The 14,387-nt window shown below is 56.2% G+C and overlaps 6 protein-coding genes across 6 annotated transcripts; 1 reads left to right on the top strand and 5 right to left on the bottom strand.

Moving 5' to 3' along the window:
- Positions 1-267: 267 nt before the first annotated feature.
- Positions 268-1,392, bottom strand: DEG1 (pseudouridine synthase DEG1; the record flags this gene model as incomplete). The annotated part of the gene is made up of 3 exons (XM_076637090.1): positions 268-525; positions 604-947; positions 1,143-1,392. Coding segments are annotated over 3 exons (852 nt in total), but the record flags the coding sequence as incomplete, so codon positions are not given.
- Positions 1,393-1,401: 9 nt separating this feature from the next.
- Positions 1,402-1,930, bottom strand: BDY24DRAFT_409626 (uncharacterized protein; the record flags this gene model as incomplete). Its single annotated transcript, XM_076642826.1, has 2 exons — positions 1,879-1,930; positions 1,402-1,745 (listed from the first exon to the last, which is right to left on the bottom strand). A coding segment is annotated over exon 2 (315 nt), but the record flags the coding sequence as incomplete, so codon positions are not given.
- A 2,786-nt stretch (positions 1,931-4,716) lies between these two features.
- On the top strand, positions 4,717-6,416 carry BDY24DRAFT_55767 (uncharacterized protein). The gene is made up of 3 exons (XM_076644990.1): positions 4,717-5,324; positions 5,426-5,824; positions 6,213-6,416. Exons 1-3 carry the CDS (start codon positions 4,929-4,931, stop codon positions 6,264-6,266), a joined length of 849 nt encoding a protein of 282 aa, XP_076496634.1. The 5' UTR covers positions 4,717-4,928; the 3' UTR covers positions 6,267-6,416.
- Positions 6,417-8,338: 1,922 nt separating this feature from the next.
- On the bottom strand, positions 8,339-9,493 carry BDY24DRAFT_340419 (MIF4G domain-containing protein; the record flags this gene model as incomplete). The annotated part of the gene is made up of 2 exons (XM_076637398.1): positions 8,339-8,500; positions 8,603-9,493. The coding sequence occupies 2 exons, from the start codon at positions 9,491-9,493 to the stop codon at positions 8,339-8,341; spliced, it is 1,053 nt and encodes a 350-aa protein (XP_076496633.1).
- A 369-nt stretch (positions 9,494-9,862) lies between these two features.
- BDY24DRAFT_329415 (eukaryotic translation initiation factor 4G1-domain-containing protein) lies at positions 9,863-10,132 on the bottom strand (the record flags this gene model as incomplete). Its single annotated transcript, XM_076637109.1, has 1 exon — positions 9,863-10,132. A coding segment is annotated over one exon (270 nt), but the record flags the coding sequence as incomplete, so codon positions are not given.
- A 1,893-nt stretch (positions 10,133-12,025) lies between these two features.
- On the bottom strand, positions 12,026-13,392 carry BDY24DRAFT_388631 (uncharacterized protein). The gene has a single exon (XM_076640395.1). It carries the CDS (start codon positions 13,102-13,104, stop codon positions 12,214-12,216), a length of 891 nt encoding a protein of 296 aa, XP_076496631.1. The 5' UTR covers positions 13,105-13,392; the 3' UTR covers positions 12,026-12,213.
- Positions 13,393-14,387: the final 995 nt, after the last annotated feature.

The following is a 14,387-nucleotide window of genomic DNA, read 5'->3' as shown; positions in this document are numbered from 1 at the left end:
CGCCGAATGGAAGTGCGAGTGAAGGAGGGTGTTGATGTGGGACGAGTGGGTGACGGAGAGCATGGCGGTGGAGAGGTTCGAGTAGGTGAGGATGAAATCTTTTCCTTCTGGAGCTCCGTAGCCGTAATCTCCTCCTCGGATGGAAATCCCTGAGGTGCCTCCTCCCTGCTTGCAAGCGGCGGCGGCGGCGCTGTGCTTGCTAGGATGACTGCTGCTCGCTTCGTTCCCGTCCCCTTGCTCCCTCTCCCCCAACGCTCCGATCCCGTACTGCCAGTTCAACAACCCCTCCGGGAACCCACAATCCCAGAGGAGGAGGGGTTCTCCGTCCGCCATTTCGTAGGTCGGTTTGAACTCCCACGAGAGGAGGTCCTTGACGACGGTGGGTTTTTCGAGTCCTGCTCCGACGAGGAAGAGGATGGCCATGATGTGACGGACTTGGTGGTAGAGGAAGGCTCGTCCGAGGAGATCGAGGACGAAGAATTGACCTGGGGCGGTTTCGGAGGGAGGTTGGGAGGCGAGGAGGTCCTGATCGGGGGAGAGGTGGGTTGGCGAGATGGAGGAGTAAGGGGAAGGAACGAAGGGGAGAGCGGTGATAGGGTTGACGGGAGAGATGGTAGCCGAGTGGATTCGACGAGTGTAGTTGGTGATCTGTTTGGATCCGTCGATCTTGCAGAAGTTTCGGAAGTCGTGCTCTCCGACGAGGTACGACGCTGCTTCCTGCATCTTTTCGACGTCGAGGACGCGTCCGTCGGCGTCGGCTCCGGAGGGGATGGCGTTGAGGGAGAAAAAGTACTTGTAGTGACGGTACGAGCACGAGTAGCGAGCGTCGAACTCGGAGGCGGGGTGGAGAGGGGACCAGGCGAGGATTCGGATGGTGTCGGGGAGGAGTTTGTTGATGATGTTGAGGTAGGGGTATTCGACTTTGAGGGATCCGTTGAACTCCTTGGCTGGACTGTCCTGACGAGGAGCCATGGGGGAGAGACCTTCGTGCTCGACGGAGGAACCGTTGTCGAGTTGGGTCGTCGTCGTCGTCGCGTCTCCTCCTTCGACCTCTTCTCCCTTCCCTCCGTACCCAGGTTCTCCAAAGAAAATCTTCCCTTCATCCCTAGGCTCGTGAATTTCAGGATCGTAAGCCAGCCGACTTTTGATCCAGAAACTGACGACCTGACCTGCTGCACTGACTCCTCGATCCGTCCTCCCACACCTCGCGAACCCACAGCCGTCCCAGCCCTTCCCTGGCTCGATGAGACTCGCTTTCTCGAGAACGTCCTTGAGGACTCCTTCGACGGTTGGGAGAGGAGTGATGGCTGTTCCCTGGGAGGTGAGACCGCAGTAAGGAGATCCGAGGTAGGACAGTTTGAGAGCGATCTTTCGACGAGGGTAGTCGTCGAAGGGGATCACTGGTCGGTTGAGGTCCTTCTTCTTGAGAAGCTGCCGACGGACATGACGAGGGACTTTAGGAGGTTCGGCGAGGAGGTCGGAGGAAAGGGAGGTCGTGGATGACGAAGGAGTGGCGAGGAGGGAGGTAGGGATGGGGGAAGCGGCGGGAGGAGGAGGAGGAGGAGGGGAAGGAAGTCGAGAGGAGGAAGGAGAGGTAGAGGTCGAGGTCGAGGTCGAAGCTGCTGATGATTCCAGCTTGAGGAGATGAGCGATGAGGTCTGATTTGGACCAGGATTCGTATTTGGATGCCATTCGAACGAAGGGGGAGATTCTCATGCAACGATGAGAGGCAGAGAGGGAGGAGGCTGGTAGGAAACGAAGGGAGGGAGGAAGGAAGGAGAGCTCATGAAAAGGTCAGCTCGCTGGTTTCCTTCTCAGCTTTCTTCCCTCCTTTCTTTCTCGTCCTCCCTCTTGCTCGGATCGAGAAGAGGAACTCACTGACGAGCTCTTCTACAGTGCTACGAGTTGGCTTTAGGTCCTCGAGCGTTGGTGGCTTCGAGTCGACTCCCTCCTTCCTCGAGCTCACTTTTCCTCCTTCCGCAGTTTCGGACGAGAGCTTCTCCTTCACGACGAAAAGAAGGATTTTCATTCTCTCGTCTCGCAAGAAGTTAGTTCATAGTAAGAGAGAGGTGCAGGAGGAACGAGGTCAACTTTGTGGCTTTAGAGAAGGGTCTGGGTGCTGGACGGAGGAAGGTCGCCTCGACGCGTCTCACTTTGATCCAACATTCCCTCCTTTCTGTCCTTTGGACCTTTTCTGAACTCTACACTCTAGCTCTTATCTCCTTCAGCTTCTGAGAGAGGAGGCATAGAAGCGGTTACTAACCCAGCAGCGCAAAAGTCAGGTGACTCGAAATCTCTCGTCCTCCTCACTCTCTCTTTTCTCTTTCACCTCTCAACGGCCATCATCTTCTTCTTCTTTCCTTCTTTCGTGAAACAAAAGGTCCTTTCCCCAGCGCTGATCTTCTTCCAGCATCTCGCTCTACTCTTCTGTAGAGCTTGCTGTCTGGAAGCTTGTAGAGTTGGGTAACCGCCTTCGCTAGCGCATCCTTTTCGCTCTTCCGATCTTTCTTTCACGTTCCTTCCCCCTTCCTGGCTCCGTTTCCTACCCTCCTTGCTTGAGTTTTCCCGTCCTCTGTTCGTCGGCCACTCTTGTCTCCTTCCTGATTAAAAAAGGAAAGAAGAGGTTTGACCGAGAGCGCCGGGGTGGGGGAACCTCTCGCTGGGGAGGGAGAAAACCTCTTTCCCTCTCTGTCTATCTCTCTTCGTCTTTCTTTTCTTATCTTGACTCGACGGAAAGGGTGGAGTCAGTGGGATCTACGCTCGAGTATCCCTCCCATGGGGAGAGAACGACGACTCAATTTCGTTCGAACCTCCCCATGGTTCGGAGAGGTCCCCAGCGTTCCTTCCTCTTTCTCTCTCACCTCTTTCCACTTTTGAATCTTACTCTACCAGACTAGATCCTTCTCGTCCTATGCGAGACGAACCGCGTCCTCAGAGAGAAGGACGAGGCGAGTCGACGCAAGCAGAGGAAGCAGATCCGTCACTTCCCGTCCTGAGCGGCTCCTCGGACCACCTCTTGGCCTTCCGATGAGTTTATAGGTTTCTTTAGGAAATCCTTGAGGAAACAGCTTGACGAAGATCTGCCTCCAAAGTGCTCGCAGGGCCAAGGGAGGAGAGAAAGGGAGGAGCGGAGCGCGACGCGTTCCTCACTTCGCTCCTTTCTTCAACTTGTTCCGTTCCTTCTCTTCCTATGACTCAAGAGGGGACTTTCCTGAGGTCGGCGATCGTCTTCCCCTGTCTCGGACTCCGCCTTCGTCTCCTTGAGACCGACGAAGGCCTTGATCCCAGACAAGGAAGCGACTCTACACCTCTCGAGCATTTTTCTCCCTTCTTATCCTCTGCTTCCATCGCCATCTCACACGCTCGTCTATGCAGGCGCTCCTTTGAACCAGCTTTTGGAGACAGAAATCCCACGAGGATCTGCGTCTTGGATCTCCTCTGAAGAAGTCGGTTCTCGACGCGTCGTTCCTCTGCCTTGTTTTCACAGGCCTCTCCATGCATCCTTTCTTCTCTTTTTGTTCTGTTAGGATTCGAAAGTAGTGTTCGCGGAGATTCCATTCATCACGAACCTGTATCAAACCTCCTCAGGACCGTTGAGGGTTACTCACCGACGAAGGGAGGAGACGATCAGTTCAACATTTCTCCCTCTCTCCTTCCCTTTCTCTCCCTTTCTCTCGTGAAGTACACAGCGGAAGTCACCACTTCCTCCTTGTGGTCTCATTGGTATCCTTTTGGCGAAACTTTCACGAGTCGACTCAACGAAGCCGTTTGCTTTCAAACCCGGCTGCTTTCCTTTGTCTTTTTTTGTTCGCTTCCCTTCTCTTCGAACTCCTCCAGCTACGTCCTTGATGCCTTTCAGATCAGCTGCCTTCTGTTGATCGACTGAGGGCACGACGGCCCAGACAGACGTGTCGAATCGACTCACCTCCCTTCCGTCGAAGAAAGCTGGTCACCTCTTGTATCTTGCAGAAGATTATGAGGTTAATCTGCTTCTTCCATGGAAGAGGTGGAAAAGGGCAACGCTGTTTGACAGGTCGAGTTCGCACGTCGACCACTCCATCTTCTTCTCGTTTCCTCACTCTCATCTTCGTTGTGCTCTCTCTATCTCTCCTTTTGAATTGGTCTGAGATGGCCGGAGGGTCGGTCGATCGTCAAAGCCTCTCGATGCAGAACTTTCATGACTCGATTGACGGTGGACACTCCCTCTTCATCTCTCGCGTCGACGATAACGCGTCTCCTCTTTCTATCTCTGCTTTTTTTTTTTTCTTTTCTATGCTCGATGTTAAATTTTGCCTAGCTCTTTTTGAATGGACTGACATAGCTTCGGGAGTGTGGACCTTGCTGTTTCTTCGATGCTCCCCCTTTCGATGTCTTGCTCTTTTCCTCTCGCCTGACCCAAAGCTGTGTTCCTCGTCTCATCGAGAAGGTTTTTATGGCCATGTTGCTTCTCCTGGGCATGCCAGAGACCTCACTCGCGCGGGACGAGAAGACTCGACGCGTCCGTCTCGCCTTCCGTTCTCTTCCTTTCCTTGTGCACGGCGAAATGAAGCGCTGGGGAGGTCGAGTTATAGACACGATTTTGAATAAGAAAATCAGCAGTCGAGCCAGTATAGATATCAGGCAGGAGAAGCTGTCGTGTTCGTCTCGAGAGGACGCGTCGCTCGTCTTTCGCCCGCCCGTTCCCTCATCTTCAAGGGGATAAGAAAGTCTAAAGAGGTCGGACTCTCATCTTATCAAAGCTGATCCATTCCCGGAGAAAGTGCAGTCCGACAGGTTTCCTACCATACTTCCAAAATCAGTCTCTCATTGGCTCTTTCTTTCGTTGAGCTCGCTTCCGTCGTCCCTTCCTTCTCCCCAACCGCCTTCCCTCCTCTTCTGCCCCCAACCAAACTTCCCTCGACCTCCTTCATCTTCCTCTTTCTTGCTCGATGGGAAATCTACTCTCCTCTGGGGCCATCTCGCCTACGATCCCTCCTTCCTCCGACGGAGAGATCCTCGAGCATGCCACCTTCTCTTCCCCAGCACCTTCGTCGTCCTCCAACGTTCGCTACCCTCTCTCCGCCTTCGCAGAGTTCCACCTCCCGCTCTCCGCTAAGGATCTCTTCTTCATCTCTCGTGGATCTACGTCGGCTGGGGAGGTCTACATCCAGGACGAAGACGAAGCTGGAGGAGGAGGAGGAGGTGGAGAGAAGAAGTCAGCGGGAGGAGTCGTCGCCGAAGTCAAGGTCGTCGTGGAAGTCAGGTTCAGGGACGTGGATGATTTGGAGTATATGACGGTCGTGAAGCTCAGACGTCCTGGAGGTGGAGAGGGAGTAGGAATCTACGTGAGTCTCGTCTCTTTGCCTTCGTTTCGTACACCAAAGGAAGGAAAAGGAACGAAGAAGCTCACCTCCGTTCCTCCTCCCCCCCTCTCTCGTTCTCCCAGACTCCCAACCGACCCTTCATCCCTCGACCTCCTCTCGTCTTCTACACCACCCTCCACCTTCCCTCCTCAGCTCCAGCCTCCCTCCTCGCATCTCTCTCCCTCGAAACCATCAGTTCCAACACCCTTCACTCAGTCTCCCTCCCTTCCACCTCGTCGTCACCCATCCTCTCCCTCTCCCTCCTCACCTCCAACCAACCCATCACCTTCACCTCTCCACTTCAAACCCTCTCCTCCCTCTCAGCCAAAACCTCCAACGCTCAGGTTCACACTCAAGGAGAAATAACCTCTCCCTCCATCCAAATCATCACTTCCAACAAACCCGTTCGAGCCGAGAAGACATGGAGGGCCGATAGAGTCAAAGTAGTTACTTCCAACGCCGCTATCGAAATCCTGGAGGAGGTCGCCTTGCCAGAAGGAGGGAAACTGGAACTCGTCTCGTCGAACGGTCCCATCGAGGTCAAGCTCGCGTCGTTCGGCTCCTCCTCCTCAGCCTCCTCCTCCTCCTCAGCCTCCTCGTCCTCTTCAAACTCCAAGATCGAAACCTCCAACGCGTCCGTCACCGCTACTCTTGAATCTCCTTCTTCAGCTTTGAACTCGCTCGTGAGGACGTCGAACGCATCGGTGGAGGTTGTTCATCGAGGAGGAGGGTTCAAAGGGAGTCGGTTCGAAGGGAGGACGAGTGGGTCGGAGGGGACGAAGGTTGAGGGTGAGGGGATCGTGAAGAAGGGAGAGGTGGATGGGAGGGTTTGGGGAGAGGTGGAGAGTGGTGCTGGAGGAGGAGGAGGAGGAGGAGGAGGAGGGAAGACCGAGGTGGTCAGTTCGAACGGAGGGGTTGTGTTGAGGTTCGAGTGAGCAGTGGCAGAGGTGGGAGTTTCGGGTTTGGGTTAGAGAAGGTAGATAAATCGAGCATGGGTGGAGAAGGATATACAATGCACCCTAATGATTCTTGGGTTGCTCGATTCCGTTGAGCGATGGTCGACGGACGACGCGTCCTTCTCCTACCCGTTCGTCTTCCCTCGTTGAGCCTCTCAGCCCCCCTTCACCCCCAGAACCCTCTCCTTTTCACCCACACCGCAGGATTGTACGACGCAAAGCATGTAGATCTGTGATATCTTCGAAAGACGAAACGAAAGAGGAGACGAAGAACGAAAAGATAACGAAACCAGTTGAACGACACTCGTGAAACGCGAAGAAGCGAAAGAAAAGAAAAGCACAACGGAAAGGAGGGCGTGAAAACGGGAGACAGAGGGGAAAGGGGTAACACGAACAAGAAGAAACTAGTAGTAGAAGAGCAAAACAGAAGGGAGGAGAACGAAAACGAGAAACGAAGTGTGCAAAAGGAGACAACCGTCCGTATTATTGATGGGAGGACGTCGTAGCATAACAGAGAGGGCATAGGGTCATGGGTGGGTGTTTTGGAGAGGGGATGGCGTGGAAATAGACGAGATGGTAGCGGAGATGTTGGATGGATGGGATGCGAGCAAAAAGATGCGACGAGCCGAGCGAGCTGAGCGAACAGGGAAGATGCGAACGAGAAAGATGCTAAGAGAGAGAGATGGGTGGGTTGACTGAGAAAGGAGATGATGGATGATCCGAGAACTGAAGGCAAAAAAGGGAGGGGAGGGAAGAGTAAGCCACTCGGGAGTTGATTTCGACGCGTAGAAAAATAGGAAAGGTGTGATGCTCACCACTCGTCTACTCCTCCTTAGCCAACGACGCCTCAAACTCCTTCACCAGCCTCTCCTTCGGCGACTCCACGGGCTCGTTGTCGAGGTTGATGGTCTCTCCGAGAGCCTCGACGTCCTCCTTCGACAGCTTAGCGGCGGCGAGAAGCTTAGCGGCGAGAGTGTAGGCCTTGGGGACATCGGAGACGAGATCGTCGAGGAACTCGATGGTCGAGGCGAATCTGAAGGGGACGAAGAACGAGAGGGGGAAGGTCAGCAAAGGGAAGACAAGGGAGAAAGGGAGGGAAGGAAGAACGAACCCAGCCTTGAAATCGTCGGCGGAAACGGCAGACTCCTCAGCAGCCTTCGAGAAGAGCTGAAGGGTGAGCTCAAAGTCGGCGACCTTGGCATCGATGGCGTGAGAGATGAGCTTCTCAACGTGGTTCTTGACGTAGACGGCGGGGAGCTCCTTGAGTTGAAGGACGGCCTCGGAAAGGTCCTGTGGGAGACGAACGAAAGCAACGAAGGGGGTCAGTTTGAGCGTCTCGAGGAGATCTAAAAGAAAAGGGAGTCGAGACGCTGAAAAGTAGAGTAGAAACGAACCTTGACGTTGTAGAACTCAGCAACCCTGTTCTTGATCAACCGATCCGCCTCCTCCTTGGGCATCGACTCCTCAGCAGCAGTCTCCTCTTCCTCCTCTCCCTCCTCCTCCTCCTCCTCATCCACCTCACCCTCCTCCTTCTCCTCACCCTCCTCTCCCTCAACAGGCTTGGTCCTAGGCTTCAACACCAGCCTCTTCCTCTGAGGAGCAGGCTCACTCGAAGCAGGCGACGACGCATCGGCTCCGGACGATCCATCCTGGTTGAGGAGCGAGAACATGTTGGAGTTGGAGTTGACCCTCGACATGGGAGGAGTCTCGGCCGACTTGGCTCCCTTGTTTCGTCCAAAGACGGTCGAAGGTCCGAAGGTCTGAGGTCCAGAGGGAGCTCGCTTCTCGATCTTTCCGAAGTGGGCGAGGTCTCCGACCTTTCCTGGGTTTCGAGGAGGAGCGGCGACGGTGTTCCATCCGTCTCCACCTTGCTGCTGGGGAGCTCCGAAGTCGGTTCGCTGCTGACCTCGTCGAGATCCACCTCGAGACGAGTCTCCTCCGTGTCGCTGAGACGAAGATCGGTTCATCGAGTCTTGAGCGGATCGTTGAGCGTCTTGAGCGACCTGTGAACGAGGGAAAAAAAAGAGGAGAAGAGAGAGGTCAGCTCGATGTTCGAAAAGGAAGCGAAAGACGCGTTGAGAAGGTGAGAGAAGGAAGAAAGGGAAAGGGAGAACGAACCTTCTCTCGGATCTGAGCAAGAGTCTGAACTCCCTGCGTCTCGTTCCTCTCCTTCCAGTGACGGCTTCGGAGCTCGACGACCTCCTGTTAACGCAAAGGAGAAACGCAAGAAAGTCGAAGGTCAGTAAAACAGAATCTAGACGAACGAAGGAGACGACGAGAGCGAAGAGAGAAAGGATAACGAACCAGAAGCATGAACTGCATCCTCGACGCGACGACGGGGTTGTTCCTGAGCTGGTTCATCCTCGAGAAGTAGACGTCCATGTGAGGCTTGGCCTTGGGCGAGTCGAGGGTCTTTCCGACGGTGGTGAGAAGTCGGCAGAGCGACTCGATGTCCTCCTCCTCGGGCGTGACGACGTTGGCGAGCAACCTCTTGACACACTCGTGCATGATCCTCTCGGTAAGCATCTCCAACTTGAAGAGCTCTCCGATGAGTCGAACGAGTCCGAGTCCCTGCCTCTTGGCCTTCTGAGCGACGTAGTACTCGTCCGACATGAGAGCAGCCTCCTCCTTTGGCTTCTCCTCTCCGGACTCCTTCGCAGCCTCCTCAGCAGCGGCGTTGGCCTCGAGCTTGGCCTTGTCGTCGGCAGCCTTGGACTGAGCGGCGGCGTGGGTAGACTCTCGAGCGGCCCATCCCTTCTCGAAGTCCTCCTGGCATCGGTTGAGGAGGTACTTCCTGAAGAGCGATCCTCCGGTGACGGGAGCTCCCTTGGAGTCGACGACCTTCTCGTCCGAAACCTTGTCGCCGAGGGTGTCCATCATCTTCCTGCAGAGACGAGCGTACATCTCGGACCAGTGAGCCTCGTCGGTAGCCTTCTCGAAGATGAGCTTGATGACCTGTCGAAGCGTTCGTCCGTCGTTCTCCTCCTCCGACTTGTTGGCCCACGTGAGAATCTGTCCCGAGATCGACTCGAAGTTCTCCATCGTGAGCTTGTTGAGCAGTCCCTTGACCTTTCGATCGACGACGGCTGGGGAGTTCTCGTCGACGGGCTGGCCTCGCTTGCTGGGTCCGGAAGTCCATCGGTTGGCGGACTCGACGAGAGGAGCGACGGGGACGTCGGAAAGGACGGTAGGCATGGGGAAAGCGGGAGCGTCCGATCTGTTTCGACCTCGTTCCGAACGAACTCGAGCTCCCTTGGGTCCTCCAGGGGAAGCAGGGGCCTGAGCAGGGTAGGACGATCCGGCGGAGGGCTGTCGAGACATGGGAGTTCGACTGGATAGTCCGACTCCTCCCTGAGACTGAGCGAATCGATCCGCACTGGTCTTTCCAACGCTTCCGGTTCCGAACGATCCCATTCCCATGCTGAATCCTCCCGTAGGAGCTCCAGCTCGAGGAGTTCCAGCGAACGACGACGACCGAGATCCTCCAGGAGGTCCCATCGACGATCCCGTCCTCGAGGGAGTTCCTCGTCGACCTCCGAAGTTGGATCCACCGTTGGTGTCAGCCTCGAGACCGATCGACTCGAGAGGAGGAAGCGACTCGGGCTTCTCCTTGCAAACCTCCATGAACTGGAGGAGGAAGTCTCGGTCGTATCGGAACTTTCCAGCGGGAGCAGAGGCGTTGAGTTCGGGTCGAGGGGATTGGATGCCTTCGGGGTAGGTGGTAGAGTTGGGTTCGCTGATGAATCGAGCGGACTGGAGGGATTGAGCGACGGCAGAGGGAAGGGGAGGTTGAACGTCTCCGGCGACGGAGGAGAGGTCGAGAGCCGAAGGTCGAGACGACTTGAGCTTGATAGCATCGAGAGCGGCCTCGACGGGTTTGGCGGGGAGATCCGAGGGCTTGGGAGGGAGTCCAGCGGCGATGGGAGGAGTGGGAGCGGCGGTGGAGGGAGCGGGAGTGGGTTCGACGACGGCCTTCTCGGTGGTGGGCTCGACGGGCTTCTCCTCGACCTTCTCGACCTTCTTCTCCTCCTCAGCGGCAGCGACCTTCTTGGCAGCCTCGAGCTCGGCAGCCTTAGCAGCTTCCTCCTCAGCCTGAACGAAAGACAGAAGAAAGAGAACGCGTCAGTTCGAGGAACGAAACGAAACGAGACGAGACGAAAACGACGCGTACCTTCTTAGCGGCAGCAGCCTCCTCGACCTTCTTCTTCTCAAGAGCAGCCTCCTCCTCGACCTTCTTAGCCTCAGCAGCCTTCTTCTCCTCCTCCTCAGCCTTGACCTTCTCAGCCTCCTCCTCAGCAGCCTTGACCTTAGCAGCCTCCTCCTCCTCAGCGACCCTCTTGGTCTCAGCCTCCTGTGAGAACGAACGAAGATCGAGCGAAAGAGTCAGTACTTCCCTTCGTCTCTTCTTTTCGATTCCTCCGTCGAGCTGAACGTACCTTGTCAGCCTTCTCCTTCTCCTCCTTCTCCTTCGCCGCAACCTTCCTCTTCTCCTCCCTCTCCTTCCTCTCGATCTCCTCCTTCTTCTCGACCTCCTTCATCTTCTTCTCCTTCTCCTCCTCGGCGACCCTAGCAGCGTTCTGAGCAGCGGTCTCGATCCTCACGCTCACGGGCATCTTGGGGAGATCAGCCTTCGCAGGCTTGACGGCCGCGACAGGAGCGGGAGGGGAGGGAGTCGACGACGACGCAGGAGCCGAGGCGAGAGCAGCGGCAGCAGCAGCGTCCTTCTTGACGGCGGCGAGATCCTTGACCTCGACGGTGGTTCCGTCAGGTCGAGAGAACTTGATGGCGGAGCTCTTCTTGGCGGGCTGGAACTCGACGGCGTTTCCTCGAAGGTTGGCTCCTCCAGGGGACGAAGGGACGGCTCCGGGGTGAGGCTGACCTCCGTACGAAGGTTGCTGGTGGTGAGCGGAGGGAGAGAAGGGAGTCGACGCTTGGTTGAAGTTGGAAGGTCGAGAGAAGGAGTGAGGAGGAGCTGGGGAGGAAGGGATGGAGGTGGACGAGGACGACTGGGTGAGGTTGGCAGGTCGGTGTTGAGGAGTGGAGGGAGCGGCAGCTGGGGTCTGCTGAGGGTTGGAGGAGGAAGGCGAAGGGGAGGAAAGAGGAGCGTTGGCGGCTCCTCGAGGGGAGAGAGGCATCTGCTGCTGTTGCTGCTGTTGCTGCTGCTGCTGGTGCTGAGGAGGGTAGGGCTGTCCGTAGGGTTGGTAGGCGAACTGGTTGGGAGGAGGCATGCCACCGTAGTACTGCTGGTACTGCTGATCCATGGGAGGGTACTGTTGAGGGAGAAAGGAAGAAGGAAGGAAGGTCAGAACGAACGAAAAAAAGGAAGGTCGGGATCGAAAGGGTTTCAACTCACGCCGTAACCGTAGGGCATTCCAGGGTGTTGCTGGTGCTGAGGAGGGTAGAACTGAGGAGGCATGTTCTGCATCTGCTGGTGACCAGGTCTGGGGCTCGAGTTGGGTCCCTGCTGCTGCTGCTGCTGCTGTTGCTGAGCCTGTCCGGGTCCTTGCTGCTGAGGTCGACCGTTGACGATAGCGGAAGGCCTAGGGAAAGGCGATCCAGGTCCTCCCTGCTGCTGAGGAGCTCCCTGAGGCTGCTGGTGCTGGTGAGGAGGCGACCGAGGAGTCGACTGAGGCTGAGGAGGTCGAAGGTGCGACGAAGGAGGTCCCTGCTGCTGCTGCTGAGGGTAGAACTGCTGTCCGCCGTAGTGCTGAGGAGGACCTCCGGGAGGAGGAGGACCACCGTTCCGAGGAGCTGACTCGTACGCCGACGATCCTCGTCGATCGAGAGACTGAGGAGGAGGAGGAGGAGCGGTGGAGGGAGCTGAAGGGGAGGGAGTGGAAGCAGGAGGAGCCGAAGGAGCGGACGACTGGGTTTGGAAGAGGGAGTGGACGTCGATCTTCTTCTTGGGAGCAGCCTCAGTCGAAGGAGCTGGAGCCGACGAGGACGAGGTGGCGGGAGGAGTGGCAGTCGAGGTAGGAGAAGTAGCGGCAGCGGAAGTGGCGACGGGCGAGGACGAGGAGGGAGCAGCGGGTGCGACGACTCCGGAAGGGATGCTCATCTGTCGTTGAGCTCCAGCTGGGCTTCCGTTGGGAGCAGCAGCGACGACGGATCCGAACGCTCGGACGGCAGCGGTCTCGAGGTGGGAGCCTGTGGAAGGGTGGGTTGCTGGCGACGAGGAAAGGGTCGCGCTCGAATCGTCGATGGAACCGAAGTTGATGTTGGAGGAGCCTTGATTGAGATCGAGAGCGAAAAGAGAGGAAATGAAAAAACGGTAAGCTCATGAGCTCATCGACGAGCTTCTCCTGCACCAGCCTGAGCGTTCCAGTCCATCGAGAAGGGAGGTAGGAGTCCAGCGAAAGAAACAGAACTCTGAGAACGAAAAACCTCGTTCTCTGGGTGGAACGCGCAAGAAACCGAGGTCTTTTGCCTTCCTCCTCCTTCCTTCCTTCCTCCTTCCATGCGCGTCTCTCCCACGCTCCCATCTCGCCACAAGAGAGAATATAGAAACCGTCGTACTCACCAGTCTTGGCTCCAGGAACGGCGACTCCACTGGGAGCACCTCGTCCGACGACGACCCCTTCTCCGATAGCTCGTCCTCCTGCCAACAGGCTAGGCTTCCTCGAGTGACCTCCGGCTCCGTTGGCGCCGTTCTGCTGAGTGGGCTTAGGGGAGGAGGGTCTGGAGGTGGACGAAGAGGTGGAAGGAGTGGGCGAAGGGGAGATGACTGGAGGACCTTTGGCCCAAGCTGATTTGACGGGGACGGAAGAAACGGGAGGAGTCGAAGTGGTAATAGGCGTTTTGCTCATTGGGAGGTTTATTAGAGAAAAGTGTTGTTGGCTGGATAGGCCGACGACGAGAGGAGAGGAGGAGGAGGTGGTGGCGAGGAGGAGACTAGATACAGTGAAGTAGCTGGTCGAGTGGTGGTGGAGACGGAGGGTAGGTGCGAAGGACCTGCCTGCAAGAGAGAGAGAGAGAGGCGAATTCGAGGAGAGCGAGAGAGGAGGACAGGCGAACAGAACAGGTCGTAGAAGAAAAAGAAGAGGAAGAACGATGAAGGTCAGCTCGATGCGGAGGTCGAGGAACGAACGATAAACGAAAGAAGGGAGGAGGAGGAAGGGAAGGGAAGGGAAGTCGAGTCGACGAAGGTTCCTTTCCATAGGACCCGAATCGTCGATTAATCGCAACTATAGAACAAGAAAAGAAGACTTACCTGATGTATAGAGAGGAGAGAGAGAGGGAGGTTGAAAGGGGGACTTCCTTGAAAGAAACTCGGGTGAGAGAGTGTTGAAGGGAAGGAAGGGGGGGGGCCTTTGAAGTGAGGCTTTTGAAGGGAGGACGAGAGGGACTGGACGAGGAGAGGTCGAGTCTAGTATAGAGGGCTGTGCCGTACGGGGAGAGAGGGAGAGGAAGAGGGAGAGGGGAAGGCGCTAAGAAGTCTTCCTTCTGTAGTGTGAGGGAGAGGGTTGGGAGGTGGAAAGGAGGGAAGGGAGGCGAAACTGAACAAGGTCGGATCGTTTTTTTTTGAAGACGCCCAGGAAGAAGGAAAGGATCCCATCACCTTCTTCTGGGCCCGTTTTGGATCAACAGGGAAATTCTTCTCGGGGACGCGTGGGATGAAAAGTTTGTTGGAGTGATCGAGGAAGATTTGCTGCTGAACCTTTAGGAAGAGAGGCCTCGGTCCCTGACGACGAGATCGAGAGATCAGCCTCGACGACGCGTCAGAACTCTCCTTCTTCCCCTCTCGAGAAGACTTCAGATTCTGCGAGTAAGAAGTTAGCTCGCCTCTTCTCTCTCGAAGGAAAGGGTCCCAGCGAACGCCAAGAAAATCAATAAAGGAATCACCCTCCGAAATCTCGTTCGACCTCGACCGCTTCCCTTCGACCTCAACACCCATCCTCTCCTCTTCCTCCTCCCTTATCAAGCTCGTCTCTTTTGCCCGTAAGTCCTTTTCGATCTCATCTCAATGTCAGGTCTAACAATCCTCCCTGACTCTCTTGAAAAAATGCCGATATCGCTTGTCTTCCTCCCAAAATAAAGACGACTCTCCTCCCCTTCGCTCTCTCCCTCTCGCCCATCTTCATCCTCCCCT

This window comes from Mrakia frigida, assembly GCF_051309035.1.
Source record: "Mrakia frigida strain ATCC 22029 unplaced genomic scaffold BDY24scaffold_15, whole genome shotgun sequence".
In the NCBI taxonomy this organism is placed as follows: Eukaryota; Fungi; Basidiomycota; class Tremellomycetes; order Cystofilobasidiales; family Mrakiaceae; genus Mrakia; species Mrakia frigida.
The sequence above is the reverse complement of the archived record's forward strand: the minus strand, read 5'-3'. Positions and strand labels throughout refer to the sequence as shown.

Bases quoted from the DNA above. Each gene is read 5' to 3' on its own strand.
- BDY24DRAFT_55767 (XM_076644990.1), top strand. From the start codon at position 4,929: ATGGGAAATCTACTCTCCTCTGGGGCCATCTCGCCTACGATCCCTCCT. The intron at 5,325-5,425 runs GTGAGTCTCGTC...TCGTTCTCCCAG, and splicing joins GAGAGGGAGTAGGAATCTAC to ACTCCCAACCGACCCTTCAT. The intron at 5,825-6,212 runs GTCGCCTTGCCA...GAGGAGGAGGAG, and splicing joins CTATCGAAATCCTGGAGGAG to GAGGAGGAGGAGGGAAGACC.
- BDY24DRAFT_388631 (XM_076640395.1), bottom strand. From the start codon at position 13,104: ATGAGCAAAACGCCTATTACCACTTCGACTCCTCCCGTTTCTTCCGTC.